We start from the raw sequence: 25,085 nt of genomic DNA on the forward strand, positions 1-25,085 counted from the left end.
AGACATCTCACAAAAAATTAGGCCAATAGTGTGAAACAGTGCTGCTCTATTGGTGGGGAAAACCAAGAGCTGGAAGATGAACACTTTGTAGTTGAAACAGTGCACTGATAGAAATGTTTTACAAAGGACATAGTGAAATAAGTAGTGGGAAAAAGCGAAGGGAAAACTACAGAAATAACAATAATCATATACATATAAGAATTAAAAAGGTAAATGCTTAAGGAAGCAAAATGACACTGGAAATTTTCTTAAATTTAAAAAAATGAATGCATGCATTTATTGACCACTGTGCTTGGTGCATTTGAATTTCCTCGCTCTCTCTGATTGGTAGATCCTTAAGATGTTTTGTTTTTGCTTTGTTTTTTTCTAAGAATAATGGCTCGATGTGATTATATGATCCAGGCTGAAATAGAAAACCCACAAATTTTTAGCCCTTCTAAATCAATCTATTCATCCCTGATTGTGTTTTTGAAGATGGAGTGTTGAAACGTAGATATTTTTATCGATAGCTACTCCGGACAGCCTCTTTCTCACACAGGCAGACAGACAACGGTCCTAGACACTGAAAGTCATGTATTGCAGTTTACATGACTATCATTAGACTGGGGGACTTTTGTTCATATGCACTGCTCAAAAACAAATCAAAAAAAGAGCAGTGGTGTGACATAGCAGGTTAGCCCATTTTACTGAAATGTGCTTGTTTGCATGAATGACAGCATCAGCGCACGCTTATAATGAGATGATAATGTCGTGGGGGATCCCCTCCCTAATCTGGAACCAAGTACTACCGAGGTCCTGGACAGTCTAAGATGCAACCTGGTGGTGTTGGATTTTTCTTGGATTTAGGTCAAGCGAGCACAGTTAGTGGTATCAATTGCATCATCCTCCAGGAAGTGCCCGCATACTCTCACCACATGAGCTGGGCATTGCTTTGCACTCAGAGGAACCCAGAACCCCCTGCGCCAGAGGAGGGTCTGGCAATAAGTCCAAGGATTTCATCCTGATAGCTAATGGCAGTCAGGGTGCTGTTGCCTAGCCTGTAGAGGTTCCCCTGTCACGTCTGTCATATGCGCTCAGGCTGAAGGTACTCTAATATATGAAAAACATAGGGCTTTACATAGCCAATTCTCATTTTCTGTGGCAAGTGCCAGTATTGGGCTAAAGTGCCACAAGGCCTCAGCCCTTTAGCCCTCAGTGAGCACAGGGCTCATTAGACAACGTTGGACCCTTAGGACAGCTTCATGACAAAGTCTGTTTATGATTGTTTAGTCACAGACAGTGACACCAGTGACCTCCTGGAGGTCATGTTGTAGGACTTTGGCAGTGCTCCCTTTCTCCACTGCACAAAGGAGCAGAGCGGAGCAGTCCTGCAGATGGATTAAGGACTTCTTTGGCCTTGTTTCAACTGCCTGGTACTCATTTTGTGTGGCATAAACTCTGGGTGTTAGTTTTATGGAAATTAGTTTTAATTGATCATTTTGCTGGTTTTTGCCCTAGACTGTACATTAAAGATTGATATTGCCCACTGATTTCTGGACACTGCATTTTCATTGCTACCGTTTACCAGAGTGCTAAGTGAACAATAGGTAATGCAAGCTAACTTAGTTAGCAATGTTCAGTTCAGCAAGCCTTGTCTTGTGAAAATGAGAACTAGCAGACACTTATTAGCTAAAGCCTCCTGTGTTAGGACCTATCTGTAGTATCAAGATATTAGCGTTTTATAATAATCACAGTTGTTATAAAGGAAGAAACTATCAACAGATATAATAATTATATTTTGTGACAGGGAACAACCTGAAATAAAGTTGTGCTGCCTTTGTGGACAGGATGTGTCATTGTAAAATCATTGTAATGCACCATTAAGCATGTTCCAAAAACACAGGAAGCTAACTTTCATATTCAACTTGCCATCACTTTATTGTTTTGTCGTGGTACATTTTGTAATTGGACATTCTGTAAAAGAAACAAAGAGAAAAATAACAAACAAGTTTCTTTAAAAGTCATCAAGAGCATCATGCTTTTTGGCTAAAACGATGACAGGAATCATTACAGAGAGCGCCACAAACAGAAAAATGCAACAAATACAAAGCTGTTTTCTTTTATTTACATTGTAAAACCTTCAATCATACATGCATGACTCGGCCTCTTAAAAGTAGGTCTGTAAAAAATCTCCCCTGGTGTGTGCACTTGCAGGAGAGGAGTGTCTGTCCTTATATTAGACAGCAGTCAGGTATCAGAGCTCTGAAACTCTGACACAACACAGGGTGGTTCAGCAAGTAAAGGATGAAAATAAAAAGTAATGATCCTGTCATTTCAACTGAGGGATCCTTGGGGCTTTGATTAGTTGTTTCACATAGCAAGTGGCAGGGGGAAACTTCAAATGATTTTGCCTTCTCGATCTCTTTAAGCAGCTTGTCTGTAGCTTGAGTGCTGATGATAATGAAGGAGAGACCATGAGGATGAGTTAGCCATTCTTTCCTCTTGCCCTGAAGAATCAGGGTATATCTAGGCAAATATCTCATCTGTACTTTTGTGCAAAAGTGAAGCATTTCAATAACCCTACTAAATCTGTCAAGGGTGTAACAAATACAAGTGTGTACTAAATATTACCTTACATGCTGTGTAGTTTATGGTTTGAGTTTCTCATAAATCTGCGAGGTACTTCTTTTTGTTTTGCTTGATTAAAAAAAGGCCTTGGCCTGAGACATCCAGTCCTAATTGAAATTTACTGCAAATATATTTTCCTTTAAAACCACACCACATACAGTCTGATAACCTGGCATTCTGCAGCCACCATCCATTGTTTTCTACTTGAGATATGGATACTGCTTCAGATATACTGTATTAGTGATAATGATCTGCACTTTTGTTGCTGTCTTCCTAAGAAGAGTGATACCACACATCTACTGACATTTAGCACAAAAACTTGTGTCTCTATGTAGTTAAGAAAGTATTGCTATCTGCTGGCTAGCTTAGCACACCATAAACACTAATATCTGTGTTCTAATGTCCCCAGTTTTACTTTCAAACTCAAAAGCAACACCTATCATTATATAGTCCCATAATGCATTGGATTGTTGACATCACAATCTGAGCAAAGTTCCTGCTAGCAGCAGGTTAACTTAGCCTAGCATTAAGACCCATATATTAATACCCATATTAAACAGAAAAGCTTATGCTAGGTACCAGATAGCTTACCTTAGACCAAAAACTAATGTTTCTGTCGCAATCTACTGCTAGCAGCCAGTTAGTTTTCTCTAAATTAAACTAACCCTTGTGACCAGGTAGCTTAGCTTAGCAAAAAAGGATGAACAGGTAATCTGGCTGTACAGATGGTCATTACTCCTCGCCAGCAAAAGGCTGATTTATTGTGTACAGGTGCTGGAATACGTTGTTGAAGTTATACATAAAAACCACAGATGATATAAAACATGGACATAGTTTCTGTGTAGCTTAGTTGCTCATTTCAAGTCATATTAACTAAAAAATGAAGTTATTTTGTAAATCTCGAGACTCACAGGATTGTCAGCCAATGAGCAAGGGGTTTCATGGTCAGCCATACCCCCCTTGTCACATCTAGTTATTTGAAACCAAGATGGCAATGATGAAAACGCCAAACTCGAGGCTTCAAAACACAACTTTAGAAACCAACAGATGATGTCAGAGTAGCCACTTCCACCTTTTACACCGTTTATAATATAAAATGGCTTTTAACAAACATTCAGATTTAAGAAATTTCATGGGGCAAATTCATATCTTTTACCTTTAATTTGGCTAGCATTCAACTGAAATACGGTATCTGGTTAGAGCTGCTCTGCATAAAGTAACCTAGATTAGTCCATAGGCTGAAAAGTGAAGCTAGTGCTTTAGAATCTTAGACCTGCATTCTTTCTAATTTACCACCTGAAGGCACCGGTTGTTGCAAAGAGACTTTTGGTCCTACAGAACTCTGTAGATCTGCATCACTTGTTTCAGGTTTTGTATTCAGTAAAAATTGGGCGACTCAAACTGTCAGAAAGGCAGTCAATAAAACCCCCAGCATACGCGTATTGTCCATGGCGTTGTTGATATTTTGACTAAATAACATGAAAAGTCAGACAAATTACTTCCCAACTAATGGGAACACATGGATGCAGGGTTATATGCCTTAAGACATAGCAAGAATGTCATCTTTCCTCTTTATGCCTACTGAAAATAACCTGTCACTAGCTCATATTTAACAAACAGTCATGCGAGTGGTATCAGTCTTCTTACCTAGCTTTTAACGGAAGCGAATAAGTTTATTTCTATTTGCTCAACTGGATTATTACATATTGCAATTTTGCTACTGTAAAATAAAATAGTTACCTAGATGAAGCCCTTGAGTTGAAGGTAAAGCATTTTTTTAAAATCAGGTTCCACCCAAAACTGCATGTTTTTTAAGCTGAAAAATACATATAATTTGAAAATAAAGGTAAACACATGATCTGCAGCGCACAAAACACAGACTGTACACATCTAATAAGAACCCTGTCAATTACATTCAAAACATCCCAGGACCTCTAAGCTCCGATACCGGCCAGGTGATCTTGCTGGGCTTTCCAAACACATCAGGTTATACAAACAAACGTATGGTACATTAGGCTCAAAAAGGAAAGAAAATAGGCATTTCGTACTAAAAATGGTCCTCTGAAACAACCTTTGCAATTTGCACCTTTTCCCCCCCCATTACTGCATAGTTCAGCAGGCTCAGGCGCTGCTAAGGCTACACTGATGGCATGGTTAACGAGCGGAAAAACATATTTGTGTTGTAGGCTTTTGAATATAAAATGGGTAGTTGGGTTCAAATATTCAAGTTCAGTCCCATTCTGAGCAGTTCTGCTTCATTTAGCGCAAATGGAGCAATATTTTGACATGAATAAGAAACCCAGTGTTTGGGAGGGAGAAGCTAATATTTGGATTACAGTTGTGGTTAACATGGTCACACCAGGACATGGAAACTGAAGTAAAAAAAACCCCAATAGATTTAATTTATCCATATTTGTGTTACAATGTAGAACTTCCCAGGGTGGTTTCCATCCATGAGTTCAACACAACAAACAGAACCACAGAAACGATCCTCAATCCTTTCCTGATCTGTAAAGTCTCTGAAAAGAAGGTCACGTCTGAAAATGGAGACAGCAGAAAGTGTAGAAACAGAATTTACGTGGGGAAACCAGAAGGAAGTAGCCTCCTGAGAGGCGCCCAATAGAAATCAAGACACAGATAAATCCCATGAAGACAAAATAAAAACCTGGATAAGTTACAATCAAAAAACACACACAAACACACACAAAAAAAAGATAAAATGTGCAGAAACCCTTGTTTGACAAGCTTTGGCCCCCTGTCTTTGTGGAAAAAGGTGAAACAGCAGAGGACATTAATAGTCCCGGCAGAACAGAGATCCTCTAGATGTCCTGGAAAGGAGGAGGAGGGAGGCAGAAGCAAGGTGACAGCCGTTTTAGATCTGCCACCTTGCTTTTCTTTATTGTGAGGCCAGCAGTTGCGACTGATGCACTGTAGAAAGCAACCCTCTCATTCCTTCTGCACTCAAGTCAGTGCTTGTTGGACATGAAGAACATTTTTATATATATTTAGAATGTTACAAAAAAAAAAAGAAAAGAAAAAAATAAACAAAAAACAGCAGCACCAGCAATAACTAGTCGATTTTCACCGCAGCGTAGATTTTCCTGATGAACATGTAGGCAGCATAGAAGCCAATTGTGCCCGTTAACAGCCAGAAAGACAAGACCATGAGGGCGGTGTAGCCAAAGTACAGAAGGGAGGGGATGAACTCCACAATGTCCAGCTAGGGAAGAAAGACAAAAGGAAGCAGTTTAAGCATGCTGCACATTTCCATTTCTATTAAAGAGATATTCTTGCAATTTATCACTTGTATCTACAGTGCAGGGAACAAGATATTCTTGCCTAGAAAATAGAAAACATCTATCATTTGACATCGTTTCATGAAGGTGTGTCGTTTGACTGTCTCCCTCCCCTCACCCCTAACTGGTTGTAACAGATGGCTGCCCCTCCCTGAGCCTGGTTCTGCTGGAGGTCTCTTCCTGATAAAAGGGAGGTTTTCTTTACCACTGACACCAAGTGCTTGCTCATTCCAATATAATGCACCTACAGGTGACTGCTGTTGTGATTTGGGATATGAAAGGTCATATGAAAGGTTGTTTTTGCAGTAGTTGTAGATTTTAGTTGAAATTGTGTGAACCTTCCCCAAACCCTCTTCAATGCTCCCTTTTGAATATGCCTTCCAGCACCCCATAACATGCTCTGAACTCCCCATGGTAGGTTGCCATTTCCAGAGTTCATTTTGTTGGCCATGATCTTGTTTTCCAGCATTGTTGGAAGTATTATAGAGGAAACACAGAACCTGCAACAACAAAGATGGTGGTAGAAGTCTAACTGGAAGTTAGACTTGTGCTAGTATTAGCCAGCACTAGCTGATTACCTGCCATTTCCTATGATAAGGGCAGCTGGCTCCACTGAGCTGGTAAACTCTTAACCATAAACTGTGACTGGTTCTCAGTGAGATCCAGCTCAACCCTCTCAACCAAAAATGTTCTTCTATCTTTCAAAACTCAAGTGTCCAAAATATCAATCTTTGAAGTTACAGAACAGAAATCCACAAACCAATCAGAGACTAAATCTTATGTTTGTTTATACAGTCCATGTCTGTACGTTAAAAGAAAACAAAAAACTAGGTCCAACAAAATAACATTTTTACATATGAGTGAGTCGATGGTGGAAATCTTCAAAATTAAATTTAATTCTGCCATCTTTCAATTCAGGTATTAGGCAGGCTTTGTCAACACTGATGACTCTTCAGGCATTGACAACAGCATGGCTAAGAACAGTGCTTTCTTTAGAGTTTATTGTGGGAGTGTCTCAAACAACCCTGTGCTTTTTACCTTGTTGACAAAGTAGAAAACGGCGTAAACAAGGACATAGAAAGCCGAGCCTCCTGAAACCAGGAAAGTTCTCCACCACCACCGGTAATCCTGACAGTGAAGAAGAGAGAGACAAGGCTGTGCATAAGTTCTTGCTCATATAATACAGATATGTGCCACACAGGTGAAAAACATAACCAACAATATGTGAGATATGTGTGTATGTCAAGTAAAAGCCTGGCAGCCAGAGACAATAGTATGCAATTAATGAGCTTACCTCTGCACAGAGCTGGAAATAAACCATCACAATGCTGATCTGAGAGCAGGACACCACCAAAATGATGAAGACCAGAAAAAGGAAGCCAAAGAGGTAATAAAACTGGTTCTCCCAGATGGCCTGGAGGTGGATGGACACACATACACACATTGATTCTAGCATTATTGAGGAGGATTACACATCAGTTACATATCCTCTAAATAGAAAATAGATACTGTGTTATTTCTGAAAACTGTGTACCGTATTTTCCGCACTATAAGGCACACTTAAAATCATTAAATCTTCTCAAAAATCGGCAGTGCGCCTTATAATCTGGCGCGCTTTATAATCTGGTGCGCCTTATCTATGAATTCTGGCTGTGTTTACTGACTTCAAACAGATTTTATGTGGTACACGGCGCTCAAAAATCTGTCAAAAAATGTTTTAGTAGGACTTTGGTAAGCTACAAAGCCGCACTGCTTGATGGATTGTCTGTGCGTTATGGCTACCGTAGTCAGGAGCCTCGCGACTCATAGTAATCTGGGTCCAAAACTCCGTCCGCGTCAACTTTTTTCCACTTGATAAAAGTTCCCGATGTTTTTTTGACAAATGCAATCGCATGGAAAATTGCTGTAAACAGACCAACATCAGTAGGGGAGAACAACTGAGATAATCCAGCCACAATATGAGGTTAGTCATTAATGTAAGATAAAATAACCTTTATTAGTTCCACACGTGGGAAATTTGTTTTGTTACAGCAGAAAGTGGACAGTGTAAAGTTACATAGCAAAAATTAGAAAAACACTGGAACAACATATACTGTTGTTCCAGTGTTTATAGAGCAGCTACCAGAGAATTCAACATTAATCAATCAATGGTACGGAAGTGGAGGAAGCAAGAGGAATGAGTTGAGTAAAGTTTGACTTATCTGACTGTTTTGTTTCGTTTAATACGCCTTATAATCCGGTGCGCCTTATGTATGAAAACAGACCCCTTTGTCGACAGTGCAATTTATAATCCGGTGCGCCTTATGGGTCGAAAAATACGGTAATAGCATTGAAAGATGAGGAGCTCGGACATGCAACGGTGCACATGTACTTACACTGAAGATGAAGAAGAGCTCAATGAACATGGCACCAAACGGCAGGATCCCAGCCATCAGGATGCTAACGGAAAGAAGAGGAAAGATTAAATCATAATTTGCGTTTAAGCAAACCATTAGCCATTGGGGCACCTAAGAATGCGAGATAGACTAAACTCTTACCCGACAAACTTGTTCATGTACCAGCGCTGCTCTGGGACCTGCCGAGGGATCTGGTTGGTGCGTACAGGGTTATCATACGGCTGTTTGCGGAAGCCAAAGTAGTAGCCAAGATAGACCAAGGGCATGGAAATGCCAAACCACATGCACAGTAGGGCCAACATTGTAGTGAATGGGACCTGAAGTGAGAGAAGACATAAGGAACACAAGAAGAATTATTCAGAAATTCAATTCGATTTTATTTACATAGCGCCAAATCACAACAAAGGTCGCCTGAAGGTGCTTTATATATGGTAAGGAAAAGACCTACAGACCATACAGAGATGATGTCAAGATGTTTAAGAATCCATGTGAGAGTTCAGTTAATCTTTAAAGTTAAACCACACCTACAGCACAGATGCTTTATTCTGTGACAAATAAGAAGACACTTCATAGGATAGTATACTTCTCCCGTGGATGCTTCCTTTAACAGTTTTACCAGCCAAAATTCCCTGCAATTGTTTTTCTACCCAACTTTAGTTTCCATTGCATCCAATCATGGTTTCCAGTTGATGTGAGTCACATTAAACCATTCTTTGGTGTCTCATCCACTCAAATACCTGTCCTTCCAGATTAGTGCCTTATTAGACCCAGACTGTACACTACATTGACTTGCTACACCATCTGGTGGTACAAATTGGTATTACAGGCAAATATGGTCCAATTCCATTTTTACTCGAGGTGGTATGGCTTCAAAACACAATAACCAACACAACACAAAGATGCTTTCAACAAAAAGTTGTTGTTCCAATTAAAGCTTTAGTTAATCTCAGAAGGGCATAAACACACAGTATCAAATTTTACAATAAAAAAAAAAGATGGAAAATCAATGATGTTGGTGTCACCTATCATCCCCAAGTTAGACTTTTCTGTGTTAGTGGCAGGAAGATAAAGAATATAAAAGTGAGTAAAGTGACTGTTTGAGATATAAAACAAACACACTCACTTTAAACATGTAACTTTTTTGTGTAATAAGGTGATTTCATTCTAAATCTCTCTTCATGACCCTCATTTAGCTCCCCCCCCCCCCCCCCCCCCCCCAAAGGTCATCTGAGGTTTTCCATAGCCCAGTTTGTATTAATAATGACTATCATATTACCAGCTTGATGATTGTCACAAAATAATTTTTATTTCAGGTTAGCTCAGATAGATTGGGTCATAACAGGCCTGAACAAAGAAGGAGGAAAGCATATTTAGCAATATGTTCCTGTCTTTAGAAATCCCCCTTGGTGGTTCTCGTTTATATGACCTCTGTGAAATAACATTGTAACAACACATGGGGTAAAGTAGGATGTGCAATCTGCTGAACACTGTACTGGAAGACGTCTGCCATCACTGTTAATGTGCATGCTGATACTATTCTGTTGAAATGCCGTTGCATCTTTCCTTTATCTTATGACATTTTCCACCAAGCCTTAATTTGGCAAAGGAGGCAGGAGGTTTTTTCGACTATTCTGCCGTACCCTGGGTCTTGGTGCAGCCTCTCAGTTCATCCTCTTCATCTCAAAACAGCTTTCTGTTAACTGGCTGCACCTCATAATCGATAAAAGTAAAGTTTGGATCAGCAGGAATATCCAAGAGCAAGGAAAAAACTGCCTGACACAGAGGATTTAAATCTTTTGGCTCACATGGATTACTTGTACATACACTGATTTAATTATCTGAAACTCTGGCCATGTTATTTTGAGCATCTAGAACTGGAACAGTATAAAAGCATAGCATATCCAGTAAAATGTGTTAAAAAGTTAATTAAGGATAAACGATTCTTCTTTTAAACAGAATGTGAAGTATGTGAAAGCATAGCTGACACACACATTTTTGAATGTGTGACTTTCAAGTCATGGCACTCACCGCTCCAGACGAGTGTTCTCCCCAGATAAAACAGTTGAGGATGAAGCAGATCCCAAAAACCACAGCAGGATACAAAGTTGCTGTCTGCATGGCAAATACAACAACAACAGTCTAAGCCTCACTGCTCACATCATTTTACGCATACACGCATTACACATATACAAACATATATATATATATATACACGCACACGCACACACACACAACCCCCCACCTCCCCCGCTTCTTCACACTGCTGTAAGAACCTGAACTCACACAGAATGCTCCTTTCCTCCATCGATGACCCTTCAGTGTGCGATACAGTCTGCCAGCAAAGTAGCCACCAAATACACTGCAGGACAAACATCGACAGTGTAAAAATCAAAGAATTCTGAAACTCGGCGCCTCTCAATTCCTTAATGAGCTTTAGACAGATGAATGCGGCTCCTACCCCATAAACATGAAGAGGAAGCAGGCAGTGGTCATCAAGGCTCCTCGACTTGATGGAGACAGCATGCCCAACATGGCAACAACTAAACACAAATGAGAGCTGGATTAGAAGACTGCAGGACTCCTGGGCTCCTATGCTAAACACAGAGCTTCAGCTAGCAGGAGCTCTTCTAAACTGCAATTAAATAAAATAAGCTTCCATATGTTAATCAGAATACAAGACAATTATGCCCTGGACTAATATGGCATTTGGCAAAATTTGTGACAGTTACAATAAACACCAACAGATCATTTTGTAAAACATCACATTTTATGGATTTTAGCTTAACTCTTTGATTCAAACAACAAGTAAAATTATTTAAACATAAACAAGTAAAAAAAAAAAAATGTAAATACCTACATCTCACAAATAGGCTAGGCTACCCCTGAATCCCCGAGCAGCTCCGCAACGAAAAACATGGAACAACCATCTTTTTCTCAACAGGAAATGGGAAATGATTACACCACGAGGGAGCCGCAACGCATGAAGCTTTCATGACTACCATACTCATTATTCAGTGAGCATAGTTAAGATTCCACAGATTCTGTCATCCAAGGTTTTTCCAAAGTGGACTGAGTATAAATCACTGTCTTTGTTGCAAAGCTAGGCTGTAAACACTGTCACAATCACTGAAAAAAGTTCCTGTTGAAATATTTCAAGCCTGAAATAATCCCTGCTGGATATTTTTTGAAGATACAAGCTACAACTATTAAAGCAGATAAAGAATATAATAAGCCTGATGTTACTGTTAACTGTTCTAAACAGATATAAAAACAGTCATACGGCAAAAGAACAGGATAAATGTCATGACTAACAACATTTACATTTAACAAACTTGCACCTCTTTAAAAGATGAAGTTGAAGTTTATGGTATGTGAATCATCCACCACTCACAACTCAGGTCATTAAGAGCTGCACCTTTGCCACATAGTATGCAGTATAACAGGTGGATACTGCACCATTAACCCCCCAGCAGCACAGGGTCTAACTACTTTACTGACAGAAATTCAGCTTTGAGTATTTGTTCACACTCCTAGTGTGAAACACAGAACATTAACAATTTGCTACAGAACGTGCATTTGTTTTGTAGAAATGTGCAACACTGAGCAGTTTCATATTTTCACACTCTTGTCTTTGCTGATTCATATATGTAAGGTGAGCCCTGTCACCTTGAGAGCATTCCTCGTGTTTTGTCTTTGTGAAGAAATGACAGGACTAGGACAACATGGCCTAAGCACAAATGTAAATAATGTCAGGATGTGCAGAAAACTGTTGAGAGAAATAAGAAACTCACAGATTACAATGAGGATCATGCAAAACAGCTGGATCCCTGAGCCCAGCAGAGAGCTGAGGATCATGGGATACTGTGGTGGTCTGAACACATCACCGTGGACATTCTTCCAGCCCGACTCCTCCATGGTGTCCTCCTGGTTAGAGAGGAGAAAAATGTGGTCAGGTAGTGATCATTAAGAATCCAGAGGCTGGATGCTGTGTATTTTCTTACTATGTCATCCTCTCTGTTGTAGTTAGCAATGTCTTTCCTCAAGGTCCTGATAATGATCATACTCAGAATACCTGAGAGAGAAAGGCAGAGAATAAAATACAATTGCAATATTTAATACGTTGTCATAAACCCATCAATGATCTCTTCGATATATAATAAAGTTTCATTTATATGTTTCAGTTAGCCAAAGAATGTAGTCTTATTTTATGGAGATGTTATGAAGGATGGATAGTATGATGGTGTTTTAGTATTTTATACACAGTATTATGCTGACAAAGGCAAGTTCTCTTGACGTCCATTTTAAAAGCTGCTCAAACTTGCATCAACGATGACATGTTGAATAAACAAGTGACAGTGTTTAAAAAGACTATCCAAAACAATCAAATCAAATGCAGTGACAACAGGACAGGAAAAAGGACCTGGGTGTCACACAGAAAAACAAAACAAAAACTTCTTAAATTCAAATCTAAAGTTCAGTTGTAAATCTGCCAAATTGTATCCACTAGATTGATACATATTTTACAAATTTCTATACATTTTTGTACATATTATATAAAAAATATTATATTAGTTCATGCCTTTACTGCACCGACAGCAAACTGGTGGTGAAAATAAATCATAAAAAATAAATAGAAATGACTGAAATAGTAAGAGTAAGATGCCATGAGCCACAGGTAAATTCTAACATGAATTGGACATACCTGAGAGGAAAAAGACGACCACCACAGAGTTAACAATGGAGAACCAGTGGATCTGGACATCACTCATGGTCAGGTATGTGTCCCAGCGAGACGCCCACTTCACTTCACTCTCCTACACACACACACACACACACACACACACACACACACACACACACTACACATTTAAAATTTGCTAGTAGGTGCCCAAAATATTAGTTTGTTGCACATTATTTTTATGACTATTATTAATAAATTATTTAATTAGATTGAATATGTCAGAATAATAAACTTGAGTATAACAAAGGTACACAGCTATAACCACGTTCTTTACCAGGAACCCTGCAACGAAGGAACCAAGGCTACTGCTCCTAACATTGGTAAGGTTTGTAAACTCTGCAGTCTACTCTGACATTATATGTGTGCGCAACACTAAACATTAAACAAAGTATACATTTCAGCAACATTTAAACAGGCTTTTATTAATGAGGATTGTAATCAAGTTAAAGCAGTTATGTAAACAAAGTCATTTGAACAGATTATTCAGGGCTACAGATTTTTATGACTACTGGGTTGCAAGACTTGAAAACACATTCAGCCTTAACTGACCTCCCAGTGTACAGAGTAGGTGAACAGGACTTCATTCTCCTTGGTAGGGTCGATGTCTTGAGCGGCAGAGCCACTGGGTTCAGGTAGGGTGCAGGTCTTCAGCGCCTCTGCAGGCTTCAGATCTGAGGAGAAAAATAATAGGACACAGGATGGAGTATACTAAGTATAAGCGGTAATCTTTACTTAACTTTTTAGTCAACAAATCTACTTCCTCTTTCCTTTAACTCACTACAGGCCTAAAGCAACATCAGGCGATTCAAAAAGAGTATGCTGACACTAACCTTCTACTTTGACACTCCGGGGTATAACCTCAAATCGCACCACCCTGTAGTCATGAAGGTCCCCCTCCACCAGTTTCTCCTTGTGGAAGTACAAGATGAAGGACAAGTGGTTGTGCAGATAAAACTGGGAGGGAGAAAAAAAAAGAGAATAATTTAACACTCTTCATATATTCATGTCTTTACTCTCTGCATATGGACTACATCACCAACTAAAGCTGACCTCTCGTGTATATATCCAACCTTAAATTGAGTGCAACTTGCAGAAAATTATATGCTGCAAAGTTTTTAAATCATGTTTTTGGGATTCATTTAAATATTCTTCTCCTGAAAGGGAAACTCCTGGAATTACATACACCATAAGGCCAGCTGCAAAAATACCCGTGCAAAGGTTTCAGTCATAGAACTGACACTATGTCTCTAAAGCAAAGGCTTTGTGCTGCCACAGACAATCAGTAAATCATTCTTTATCACCCTTTATTTTGAATCATTCTTTAAAATTCCAACCTGAAGGGCAATTTCAGGAGCCAGTAAAAACATTAAACTACTACTACTGAATGTAATCATTAGTTATTATTAAGCTCTTGCTCTTTCACAGTGCATCTTTTGTCCCATCTTCCACCCTTCACCCCTAAATAGTCACGTAGTTGACCGTTCCTCCTTGAGCCTGATTGTTGGGGTTCTCTCTGTTATTGTTCAGTGTATTGTAAGGTATGTAAGCCATATGCCTTACAATATAAAGAGCTTTGAGGAGACTGTTGCTGTGATTTGGCGCTATATAAATAAAAATGAATTGAGGAGCCTTGATGACCACTGCCTGCTTCCTCTTCATGTTTATGGGGGAGGAGCCACATTTATCTGTCTAAAGCCAGTTAAGGACAGATAAAGTTTCAGTAAGTTTCAGAATTCTTTGATTTTTACACTGTGTTGTCCTGTTGATGTTTGTCCTCCAGTGTATTTTGGCAGCTTTTTTGTTGGCAGACTATCCAATGAATTTGTGGGGAAACATGGTAAATATTCTGTAAATACTTTGGTACTGATCAGCAGCAATTTAAGTTACGTGCACTCTTCTCCTTTAAGCAGAAATGGAAGAGTCTGTGTAATGTACGTACCTTGTTTTTGTCAAAGAAGCCCAATCTGTAGCCGTGTTCAAACTGGACATCTTTTATCGTGTCCTTCTTTTGATCCTCCTCTTCTCCTCCCTCTCTGCTTGGATACTCTAACCTGGTGGCAACTGGAAGGTTATCTGCAATACTGCAATCACACAAAAGAAGGGATTTAAAAACAACAAAATAGATGCTTTAGAAGCAAGTCAGCCCAGAGATATAAAGCCTATCAAACCGGACAAGCATTTAAATGAATTCAGCCTGCTGAAAGCAGTAAGAAGGGACGCTCACAGGTGAACATAATACTCCTCCTGGATTCGCTCAGCCATCAGCTTACTCTCGTCTATGTTGAGCTTTCTCTTTTCACACACCAGCTCACATTTCTTGTCTTTACTCATCTCCACGTTATAAAGGGTGTTTACAATACGGTCTCCACGTAAGACCTCACCTATAAACAACAAGGAAACCACACACACACACGCAAAAAAAAACCAAAAAAACAAAACAAAAAAATCACAAATATATTTATAGATATATATGATAAAAATTTAAACAATTTTAAACTTATCACATAAACAGCAGTGCACTCACCCAGGTTCTCTCCCTTGTAGAAGACCTTTTTTGGTTTACAGAATGGCAGGGAATAGTATTCATAAGGAAGCTGGGTACGGGAGCTGGTCAGCTTTACCGCCTGAAAAACAAAAGGATCTCTTTCCAGTGTTTGCACCATCATTGTTTTATCTTTGACGATGAGAGAGACAAGCATCAGCAAATTTGTCAGAGTACAATAGGGTGAGAACACCCCAAACTGGCTCCCGTTCTCCCATTCCTGGGAGAACTGTATGTCAAAGATTTTAACACTCAGTTTCATCTTTTTGTATGTTAGAACTTCACCCTTCTCTGTGGCTTGGTGGCAGACCAATGACCGCACAAGCAACAGTGAGCCACAGACTGGGGACTGAGTTTGAGAACCAGTGCTCTAATAACCATCCTGGGTGCTCTGGCTCAGAAGTAATGGCTTATGGTCAGACTATCTCACATCTTCAAACTGTGAGGGCAAGGTTTGCTGGATTAAAGTGCTCACTTGGAGAAAAGCACATGGTGTGAATTTTTGAGTGAAAAGACACATTTTTAACATCACTCAGATAGCAAGCTGTGCAAAGTAAAGACTCTTCAGTTGATCAAAGTATGCTAAACGCACCAGCCAGACTTTGCTGAAGCTTACAATTATTCCCAAACATCAAATATTCTGCCTCCCATTTCCTGCTACAGAACCCAAAATCTAATAAACACAAGATTTTAGAGTGAAATATTTCAAGGGGTCTGTAATCAAAGCCATGTTTAGAAGCCATGGTGTGTAGCCATTTTCACTAATTTAATAGAGTCAAAATATTTTTTTCAGTTCTTGTCGTAGATACTTATTAGCAACTCTGCCATCTAGAAGTATCACGTCTACCCCTTTAAATGAATGAAAACAAATTTACAGACAGTACTGTTCTGCAGCAGACCTGTGGCAGTTGCTCTCCCACTGCTCACTCTCTGTGTGCAGTTACTGCACCCACACAGAGGTTGTGTAGTTCAAAAGATATTTAACTTTCTGTTGCTTCAAACTTTCTACTCTTTAGATAAAGAAAAAACAACCAACCAAACAAAAAAAAAAACAAAAAACAAAAAACACTGTCTGGTGATGTTGCCAGATGATGCAATTATTTTTAAAACGAAAGAGTTCACCCTGTCATCTTGTCCACCTGACCCTCCGCTCACTCACTGCAGTGATCATTTTGTGTCATTTCACCTCATCATTGCTAATTATCGCCTTTATCGCCTAAAACTAGGGACTTTTCAAACCCTTGTAAGCAGCTAGTGATAAATGAGTGACAACTCCCTCTGTGATGAGTTGAATGTAGCTTTCCCCCCTGAGTGCTCATAGTACAGCCGATATGTTTAGCAGTGAATTTTCATCTTACCTTGATATCTACAACGTCGCCATCATGGAAATTCCGTGGAGCTACTCCAGGAACATAGAAGGACCGGCTCACAGGCAGCAGGGACAACAGCAAAAAGGCCCACCACCTCACCTGCAGAGCGGACACACGTTAGATTTGACAATGAATTCCATGCGTTTCTCTGTTGTACTGTGTGCTGACAGTGGAATGAAAGTTGAGAAGCAAGTTCCGGCAGCTTGATAATGCCTCTGGGCACGATTTTGGAAACCTTCTACAAACCCAATTGTGACCAAAAAAGAGACACTGCTTAAAAAAAAATACGTGAACTATTTTTTTTAAACAGTAGAATATGCATAAAATGTTCCAAAAAACGTATCTGTTAAAGAAAAATATAAACTCTTTGAATTTGACTGGAGCAACACGTCACAAACTTGGGAAAGACTGGAAAAGTAAGTGTTACTAAAAACAAACAGTAGGAGAAACATTTAGAATGTATTAGGTTAACTGGCAACAAACCAGAAAGATGACTGGATATAAAAAGAGCATCTCAGTAAGGCATAGTCCCTTAGAAGGTGTGCAGAGGTTCACCAACCTGCAAAAAATCTACATCTACAAATATCATAATAAGGCTGCTCAATGTAAAATTACAAAGACTTTGAATGTCTCATAGTCTACACTACATGATATGAAAAGATTCCACGAATCTGGAGAAATTGCTGTGAACAAGAGTCAAGGCTGAAAATTAAAACTGAATTCCACATCATGCTGTATCAGTGACAACAGCACGGCTTTGCAGTAAAATTCCAGTTGCTGAACTGGCCTGCCTGCAGTACAAACTGTTTATAAAACAAAAACAATATGACAAAAAAGTCCAAGACTGCTGGGCAGCTACAATTTGACAAAACGGGACAAAATTCCTACATTCAAACTCCAGACATTTACAGACTGTTACACAGGAGTAAACATGGCCCCGTTCCAACTTTTCTTTGATGTGCTGCTGTCATCAAATTCAAAATGAGCTAATATTGCTCTTCAACACACAGATCTGACTTATTTTTTATGTTCAGTTGTGATTAAAAAATGGCTTTATGGCAGATCACTTTGGTTATTTCTTACTTATAGCTCTTGATCAATATGACACCTAAACTAAGGCATTATTAAAAATACTGTTTAGTTTATCTTCTAGGAAGCCTGTCTTAAATTTCTGACAGTATTGCATCTCCTGGATGAGGTAGATAAGGTGCATGAGTTTTTGTAAATGTGTATCCACAATAAAGAAAAGCCAGTATATCAACATTCTCAGAACTGAGGCTTGGCCTGTGCATTGATATGTATCCTACTGCAAAAAGCAGACAATTATATTTTAAATATTAATTTAATTTAATATAATATTTTACATAGATTTTATGCCTACTTTGTAGGGTTGCACGATTTTGCATAAAATGAGAATAACGATTTTTTGGCTTAGAATTGAGATCACGATTCTCTCACGATTTTCTTTTCCAGTATAAATATTTATTGCACTTATTAACTGCACATCAACTTCGTAACAGTTGAGATTGAACATAAAAACAATAAATAAACATAAAAACAACAAATGTCTCACATTTTGTTGTTGCAGCAAAATGTTGTACTGCTTGAAATTCCGTCTCCACCGTTGCTCGACACTGCGTGTATAGAGCAGGTAGTGCAACAATAGAAAAATAGTTGCAGGACGGCACTGTGTAGCGTTTGTCTAGGGTGTTGATCGTTTTCCTAAATCCCTCGTTTTGCACAGTGTTGATGGGAGCCATATCTTTGGTCAGGTGATAAGTGATAGCCTCCGTAATTTCTTTGTGCCTGCAGGAGTTCGACGGGTATAGGGAAGCGCTGTATAAGGTTCCCGTTATTGATGTTTGCGTGGTTGACCGGGACGGATTTTCTCCCGTCACTTTCTCCTCATCCCTGACGTGCTCTCCGTTGTTTTTCCCCTGCTAATTTTAGCATCACACGGCACAGCTTCTGTATCACGTGGTATAAGGCTCCGCCCTTGTCATTTGTTGAGCAGGAAGAGTGAGCGCTTGTTTCCATGCAGATTACGTCCCGGATCAAAATGCGGTACAATCATTGTCGTCGTCTTTTTTTTTTTTTTTTTAAATCGTTGTTATTTGGAAATGAGATCGCACATAAGTATGAATCGAGATCGCGATTTTCTAACGATTAATCGTGCAGCCCTACTACTTAGTTAACAGTACATCTGCATATTTTACAAACAGCAGTAGTTGAGAGCAGCAAGTTTGCGGTGGAGCTTGCTGAGCAGGTAGAGTGGTTCTTATGCAGCACTTTTCTACTCCCTACTAAAGCAAAGGGCTTTATATAACATGACTCATTCACCCATTTACACACATTCCCAAATTATTTCTGATGGATGCATCTGAGGACAACTTGGGGTTCCAAGAATGCCAGAGCAATTGGAGCAACCAGGGATCGAAATGCCAAAACTTCCAATTAAAAGATAACCTTCTCTACCTCCTGAGCAATAGAGATTGACAGACCACGTGACTTTCGCGCATTGCATGCCGGGAACTCGTGGCAAAACAATCCAAATACCTGCATCAAATGCAAACGTTCATTCTTCGGTTCCAATAAATTCTTGCTTTTTCTTTGCCCCCCAAAAAGGTATGTACAAAACGAAGGAGAACAATGCCGGTCCGTACAAAGACAGACTTGATGAAAAGTCAAAGAAAAGATACGAGGAAAAAAATCAAACCAGTGAAAGGGTCAGACCCTTACGAGCACACAGAGGGACAAAATACGTTAGCGTGCTGCCCAACTTTCACCACGCTCAGATTTATAATTATACGCTTCTTGGAGTGAGTGCATACACTCGTGAAGTTTAGTAACTTCAGGTCACTGCAACAAGCCCAGGTACAGTTTACCGACGGATGGGTACAGGACCTTGAAATGCACCGTGTAGAAAGTAAAGACCATCGTACATATAAGTTTACCAGTCTCACAAATCATCTTCATAAATACACATTCGTTAACCGTTTATTAATATAACCTTTGAGCTCAACGGTAATTAATTAGTAGTGGAAATAATTTCTGGTAGTGTAACAGAAATGTAGCAGTGACAATAATATTGTATGCTGTAATCGTACTGGGCAATTAGTGATACAAAACAACTGTTTTATCCTGTGAATAAAAGTAAATGTTTTTGTCAGTGTACCATAATAACAGAAGCGAAACGCAATATTGTGTCAGGACAATTCACTATTTATGCACAATAAACAAAGGAGTATAGCGCCACAATTTCTGTTCAGCGCCAGACGTGCTTGTAACCTATATCACTAATTATGTTATGAAAATGACGTATTAACTACTAAAAAACACTGACCTTCGTGTAAATGCTTGGAGCAGACTAACCTGTGAGCTGGAGTGTTCTGGGACGTTATATTTGCTCTTTGAATGGCTGCAATCCAGTCGCCTCTTTGTTACTTCGGAAATATGGCTCGAACAATTTCTCTTCAACGACCTAATCCGATAACAACAGATCTCTTTACCCGTCGGCTTTCCGTGGCTGTCATGCGACCGGCTACTGCAGTTAATAATACAACAGCTTCTTGCCATTTTTTGGGTTTCTTTTTATCGCTGTATAACTGATTTCAATTGAAAGCCTACGTGCGCTAGTATCTCTTGCCACGAGTTCCCAGAATTCTTTGCGGTTTTACCCCTAAGTGACGTCACATTTTCAATCTCTATAGCCGCTGCAACTCTATTTTTGGTTGCAAATGTGGGTGACATGCTCACTTTTACACAGTGACAACTAAGCGCTACAGAATCGTATCGAGGCAAAAAAAAAAAGAAAAAGCTTCTAGTTATTTGAGTTTCTCCATTTCAAAGAACACCTTCCATACACCTTTACTACAATAATGAGAAAGGTCTGCCAACAGTTTAATCATTCATCAACTTCAACTGTGCGCATGTGTAAGTGAACCAAACAAAAGTCCTCTCAGTGCTTTTATTTTTTCATCTCATCATCTTAATCGTCATTAAGAAATAGAAGGGGGTCCCATCAGAGCAGTAAATATCATTTACATATTTTAAAAATAATCGATTACCTTGCATGTTTGAATAAATTGGCAAAGCTATGCAACAAAGATCCTCTGGAATATTCATCACAGTCTGAACTGTGAAAGGAACTTCAGTGCTCCTCAGCAGGGACACAGTCTGACTGTTGCATAGCTGATCCAAGCACTGGCATCTTTACAGTGGAGAACTCTCTCACATGACCACATGACATGACTCTAAGTGTTAACCTGACTATACCACCACATGTTCCTCACATGTAAGCTGCTCCAGGAGGGGACATGTTCAGATTTTTTGATTAAATCAGCTTTTTCAGAAATGCAGTCAGTTGAGCTGCATATTAATTATGCCACAGCACAAAAGTTATTCATGCATATTCTCAACTTCCTCTTCATCTCGTTTGTTAGGTGGCAGTCACAATTGATCATTTTTACTGACTTGTCTGCTCCACGTTATATGCAGCGTGTGTGTGTGCTTGCATGAGAAGGTGCGCTCACTGAGAGCGCCCAAAGGCAAAACTAGCAGTAATGCAGTAAAAACTCAAACACTGAGCTGAAATGAGACTACCCAAAATAAAATAGGAGTTCTATGAATAGATCCCCCCCACCCCATCATTAGTAATATTTCATCATTAAATACTCATTCAGTAATACTAATACTCGCTGGGTTGTTTTTTTTTACAAAGTTAAGAAAGTGTAAGCTGAGGCTTGTGTTGTCTCAGACATCAAAAATGACTCCACTTCTCTTCCCAGTAGTGAGGAACACGGCTTACTACTTAATTCAAGGTATATTCTCAAGGCAGACATCAACTCTTTTAAATCTTCTTGCCTCCATCCAGTTTGCAGGACAACTGAAATCAATGTTCTCTAACAGTTGTTTTGAAATTTGTACAGAGATTTAAGATTGTCACTATGTGTAAATTCGATACGATCTTTACGTTTTAACAGAGAAGCCTGAGCTGACAAGAGTGCCTTTACTTACTGTAGTTAAGAAGACATTTTGCGGACATGCGCTAATTCTGATAGGCAAAACGTCCCGTTTTATTACTACATGTTAAAAAATGAACTGAAATGATTCAACACTGAAAAAACATTTGTATTAGCATTAAGCATAAAGAAGTGATCGAAGTTACCAACCACGAATCCTGAAACAAGACTGCATTTATGTTATCATGCGCTACCAACCCGATTTACGTTAAGTTTATACTTTGTAGCTGTTCCTGAGCGGTCATTTTACCATCTCTTTTAGGACTGTAACACACGCCGACACAGCGCTAACAGCTAACATTTCCCTAAAGATTGCAAAACCTGTTTATTTTGACAGTGCATCACATGACAGTCTGAAAGCCCAGCGTTTCACAGTTCATACTCTGTCAGGGCAATTTTATATATTCCACACAAATGACACGAATCTGTTTTAAAGAGTCACCGCTTACTGACAGCCAGGCTAGGTAGCTAGCTAACTCGTTTAGCAGGATCGTGAACATTCAAATAGCAGCGAATTCCAATGAAGTTTAGTCTAGTTAACATTAAATAGCACTTGATCGGTCTACTTAAGACCTACACTTTCCCACGACTTCAGTGCGATGTCCGACATAATTTGGAATGAAAGAAAGAGCAATGTACTGTTTAAAGCAAAAAGAGTTCGCTTTATTTCCACTTACCATAGCCGCGGCCGCCATTTTGAATACGTGTCATTACTGACGTTGCGGAAGTAGACTAAAGTGGTTTTTCTCTGGCATGTTTCCTGTTGTGTTTAATGAGAGGTGCAGTGAAAAATGCTCCATTACAAGTTAAAATCCCCCCTTTAAAAATAATATTTAGCTATAATTAGGTAAACATAATTAGGAAAATATTATTTTAAATAGTCCTCACCAGACTACAGAAAACTGTATAGCTATTAGCTATTAACTATAATAACATTTTACTTTTTATTTATTTTAGGTTAAGTTCAACTTGAGATATATATATGTATCGCCCCTGCAGGCAGTCTATCCTTCAAGCTTGGGTCCTCTACCAGAGGCCTGGGAGCTTGAGGGTCCTGCGCAGTATCTTAGCTGTTCCTAGGACAAAACAGCAAAACAGCTGCTTTGAACTCATCCCTTCCTTTCTACGGATCATATTGTCTGTTGCAAACATCATGGTCCACAGAGCTTCTGCCTGACCTCATCAGTTAATCAGTCCCACCCCCACCTTGGAACCATCAGTCACTCCTATCCAGCACCTCACCACTGTCTCTCTGTCCACATATATGTCCTGCACCCCCTTACATATTTCTCTGCTGCTCCTGACTTCCCCATGCACTACCACAGTTCCCCTCTTACCACACTATCATATTCTTTATCTAGATTCACAAAGACACAGTACAATTCATTCTGACATGAGTCAGAATGAGTAGGTACTTCTCTATCAACACCTTCAAATCAAACAACACATCCATTGTGCTCTATTGCTGTCATATTGCTGCTCTCTGATTGTGACACTATCATATAGAGATGGACATGCAACCTAATTAAACATTATATAATACTGTAAGGCATTGCTGTAGCAATGCCATGGCAAGAGCAACCATAAAGAGAGCAGAAACCACAATGAGCCCATTCATTCATAAGTCATTCATAAGTCCCTGTTAATTCTCCTACCTACCTTACAAACTCCATTGGTAAATAGTGTTTATCATTATGTTTAAACAAACTTAACGACTGATGCCAGTCATTGAAAATAAAGAGGACTTATCCGTCTGCAAGTGAAAAAAAGAGGAAAAAATTGGAAGATGAGAAAAAAAAGCAAGACGGTGGTGAGTGGAGTAGACAGTAATGATAAAAGTATAACTAAAGTATAACTAAATGCTGCCATAACATAACTTTCACCAGAATTGTTGGGTCTGCGCTTCACAGGTCCCGCTGGTTTAGAGACTTATTCCCGTTAACGAAGCAAGACGAACAGCTCAACCGGTTTTTTACATGCTAGCATGGGAAGGATCTCAGAGCAGCCCTTCTGTCCTCGGTCTCAGACCTCTTCGAAGAACCACCTTCCCCTGCAGCCTTTTATTTTGTGACACACAGTTTACACAAACACCCATTGTAACCCCCCCTATGGTGTATCATAAACCCTAAGGCACTGAGTGTGTATGTGTTTGTAAGTGTGTGTGTGTGTGTATGTGTATTCATGTGCACGTGAGTGTGTGTGTGTTTGTGTTTGGGGGTGCGTTTGTGTGACCTCCTGCTCACCAAAATGGTCATAAAGGCAGGAAGTTTACTAAACAAGAAAACAGAACCCTCACATAGGATGTGCCTATCCGGTTGTTCAGTCTGACGTCACTAGCCGTGTCTGGGTCTAAACTCCACTGCAGGTCCATATATCAAACGATCACTATGGCATTACTGAGAGTTGAAAAACTGTCTAAAGTCTTTCATCTTTAATAAAATGATCAGCGTTCTGCTCTACCAGGTGTAACAATTAAGTTTAACATCCAGGCATCCATGAAAACGGAATTTATGACATTTAACGGCGTTAGAAGTTAGCAGGGAGTTAGCTTGCTAGCTTCTATCTAAATACAATATAGCATGTCCTGACAGCGGGGTTTTGGAAACAAATTAAAACGTACAGCTCTGTTATCACTTCCAGCATAAATGAAGACAGAAAACTAAAAAGCAGTGACGTTTGTAGGGTTACTGAAGTTGGGCTAGCTGGTATATAATGATGTGCTACGTGACCGCTAGCGACACAGCTATGCGCTATTATGAACAAGTTAGCTTGTTCATAATATAAACAAGCTAACTTTTTTTCCACTCGATAAAAGTTAACGTGAGTGTTCTCGGTGGTCAGGAACAAATGTAATCGCATGGCAGGATGCTGTAAAAGGACCAAACTTCAGCCGGGAGAACAACTGAGATAATCCATCCACAATACGAGGTTAGTCATTCATATACTGCTGCATGGGCTGGGCTGTAGTTACATCCTAAGGTTTTAAAAACTGAGCTTAAATAAATGATTAGCGGTAATAAAAGCCGAGGGAGGTCAACAGTGATCACTGACTGTTTTAGGAGCTTTTTGAGATTAAATAGAAGAAAATACATAACATTAAACATGTTAACAA

The 25,085-nt window shown here is 39.4% G+C and overlaps 1 protein-coding gene across 2 annotated transcripts; it reads right to left on the reverse strand.

The window, feature by feature from the left end:
- Positions 1-1,891: 1,891 nt before the first annotated feature.
- tm9sf4 (transmembrane 9 superfamily protein member 4) lies at positions 1,892-22,692 on the reverse strand. Of its 2 annotated transcripts, none has more exons than XM_085448111.1 (18): positions 22,651-22,692; positions 16,941-17,051; positions 15,565-15,664; positions 15,265-15,421; positions 14,980-15,121; positions 13,871-13,994; positions 13,590-13,711; positions 13,002-13,113; positions 12,301-12,371; positions 12,091-12,223; positions 10,758-10,839; positions 10,583-10,658; positions 10,328-10,411; positions 8,441-8,616; positions 8,279-8,342; positions 7,198-7,317; positions 6,942-7,031; positions 1,892-5,827 (listed from the first exon to the last, which is right to left on the reverse strand). In XM_085448111.1, the coding sequence occupies exons 1-18, from the start codon at positions 22,666-22,668 to the stop codon at positions 5,678-5,680; spliced, it is 1,932 nt and encodes a 643-aa protein (XP_085304237.1). In that variant the 5' UTR covers positions 22,669-22,692; the 3' UTR covers positions 1,892-5,677. The 2 variants fall into 2 exon arrangements, with proteins under 2 accessions (XP_085304237.1, XP_085304238.1); XM_085448112.1 differs by lacking the exon at positions 22,651-22,692 and adding an exon at positions 20,325-20,534.
- Between the last annotated feature and the right edge of the window lie 2,393 nt (positions 22,693-25,085).

The sequence above is a fragment of the Copadichromis virginalis genome, linkage group LG23 (assembly GCF_057382275.1).
Source record: "Copadichromis virginalis isolate Kocher_CV1m ecotype Utaka linkage group LG23, C_Virginalis_male_GT1.1, whole genome shotgun sequence".
Lineage (NCBI taxonomy): Eukaryota > Metazoa > Chordata > Actinopteri > Cichliformes > Cichlidae > Copadichromis > Copadichromis virginalis.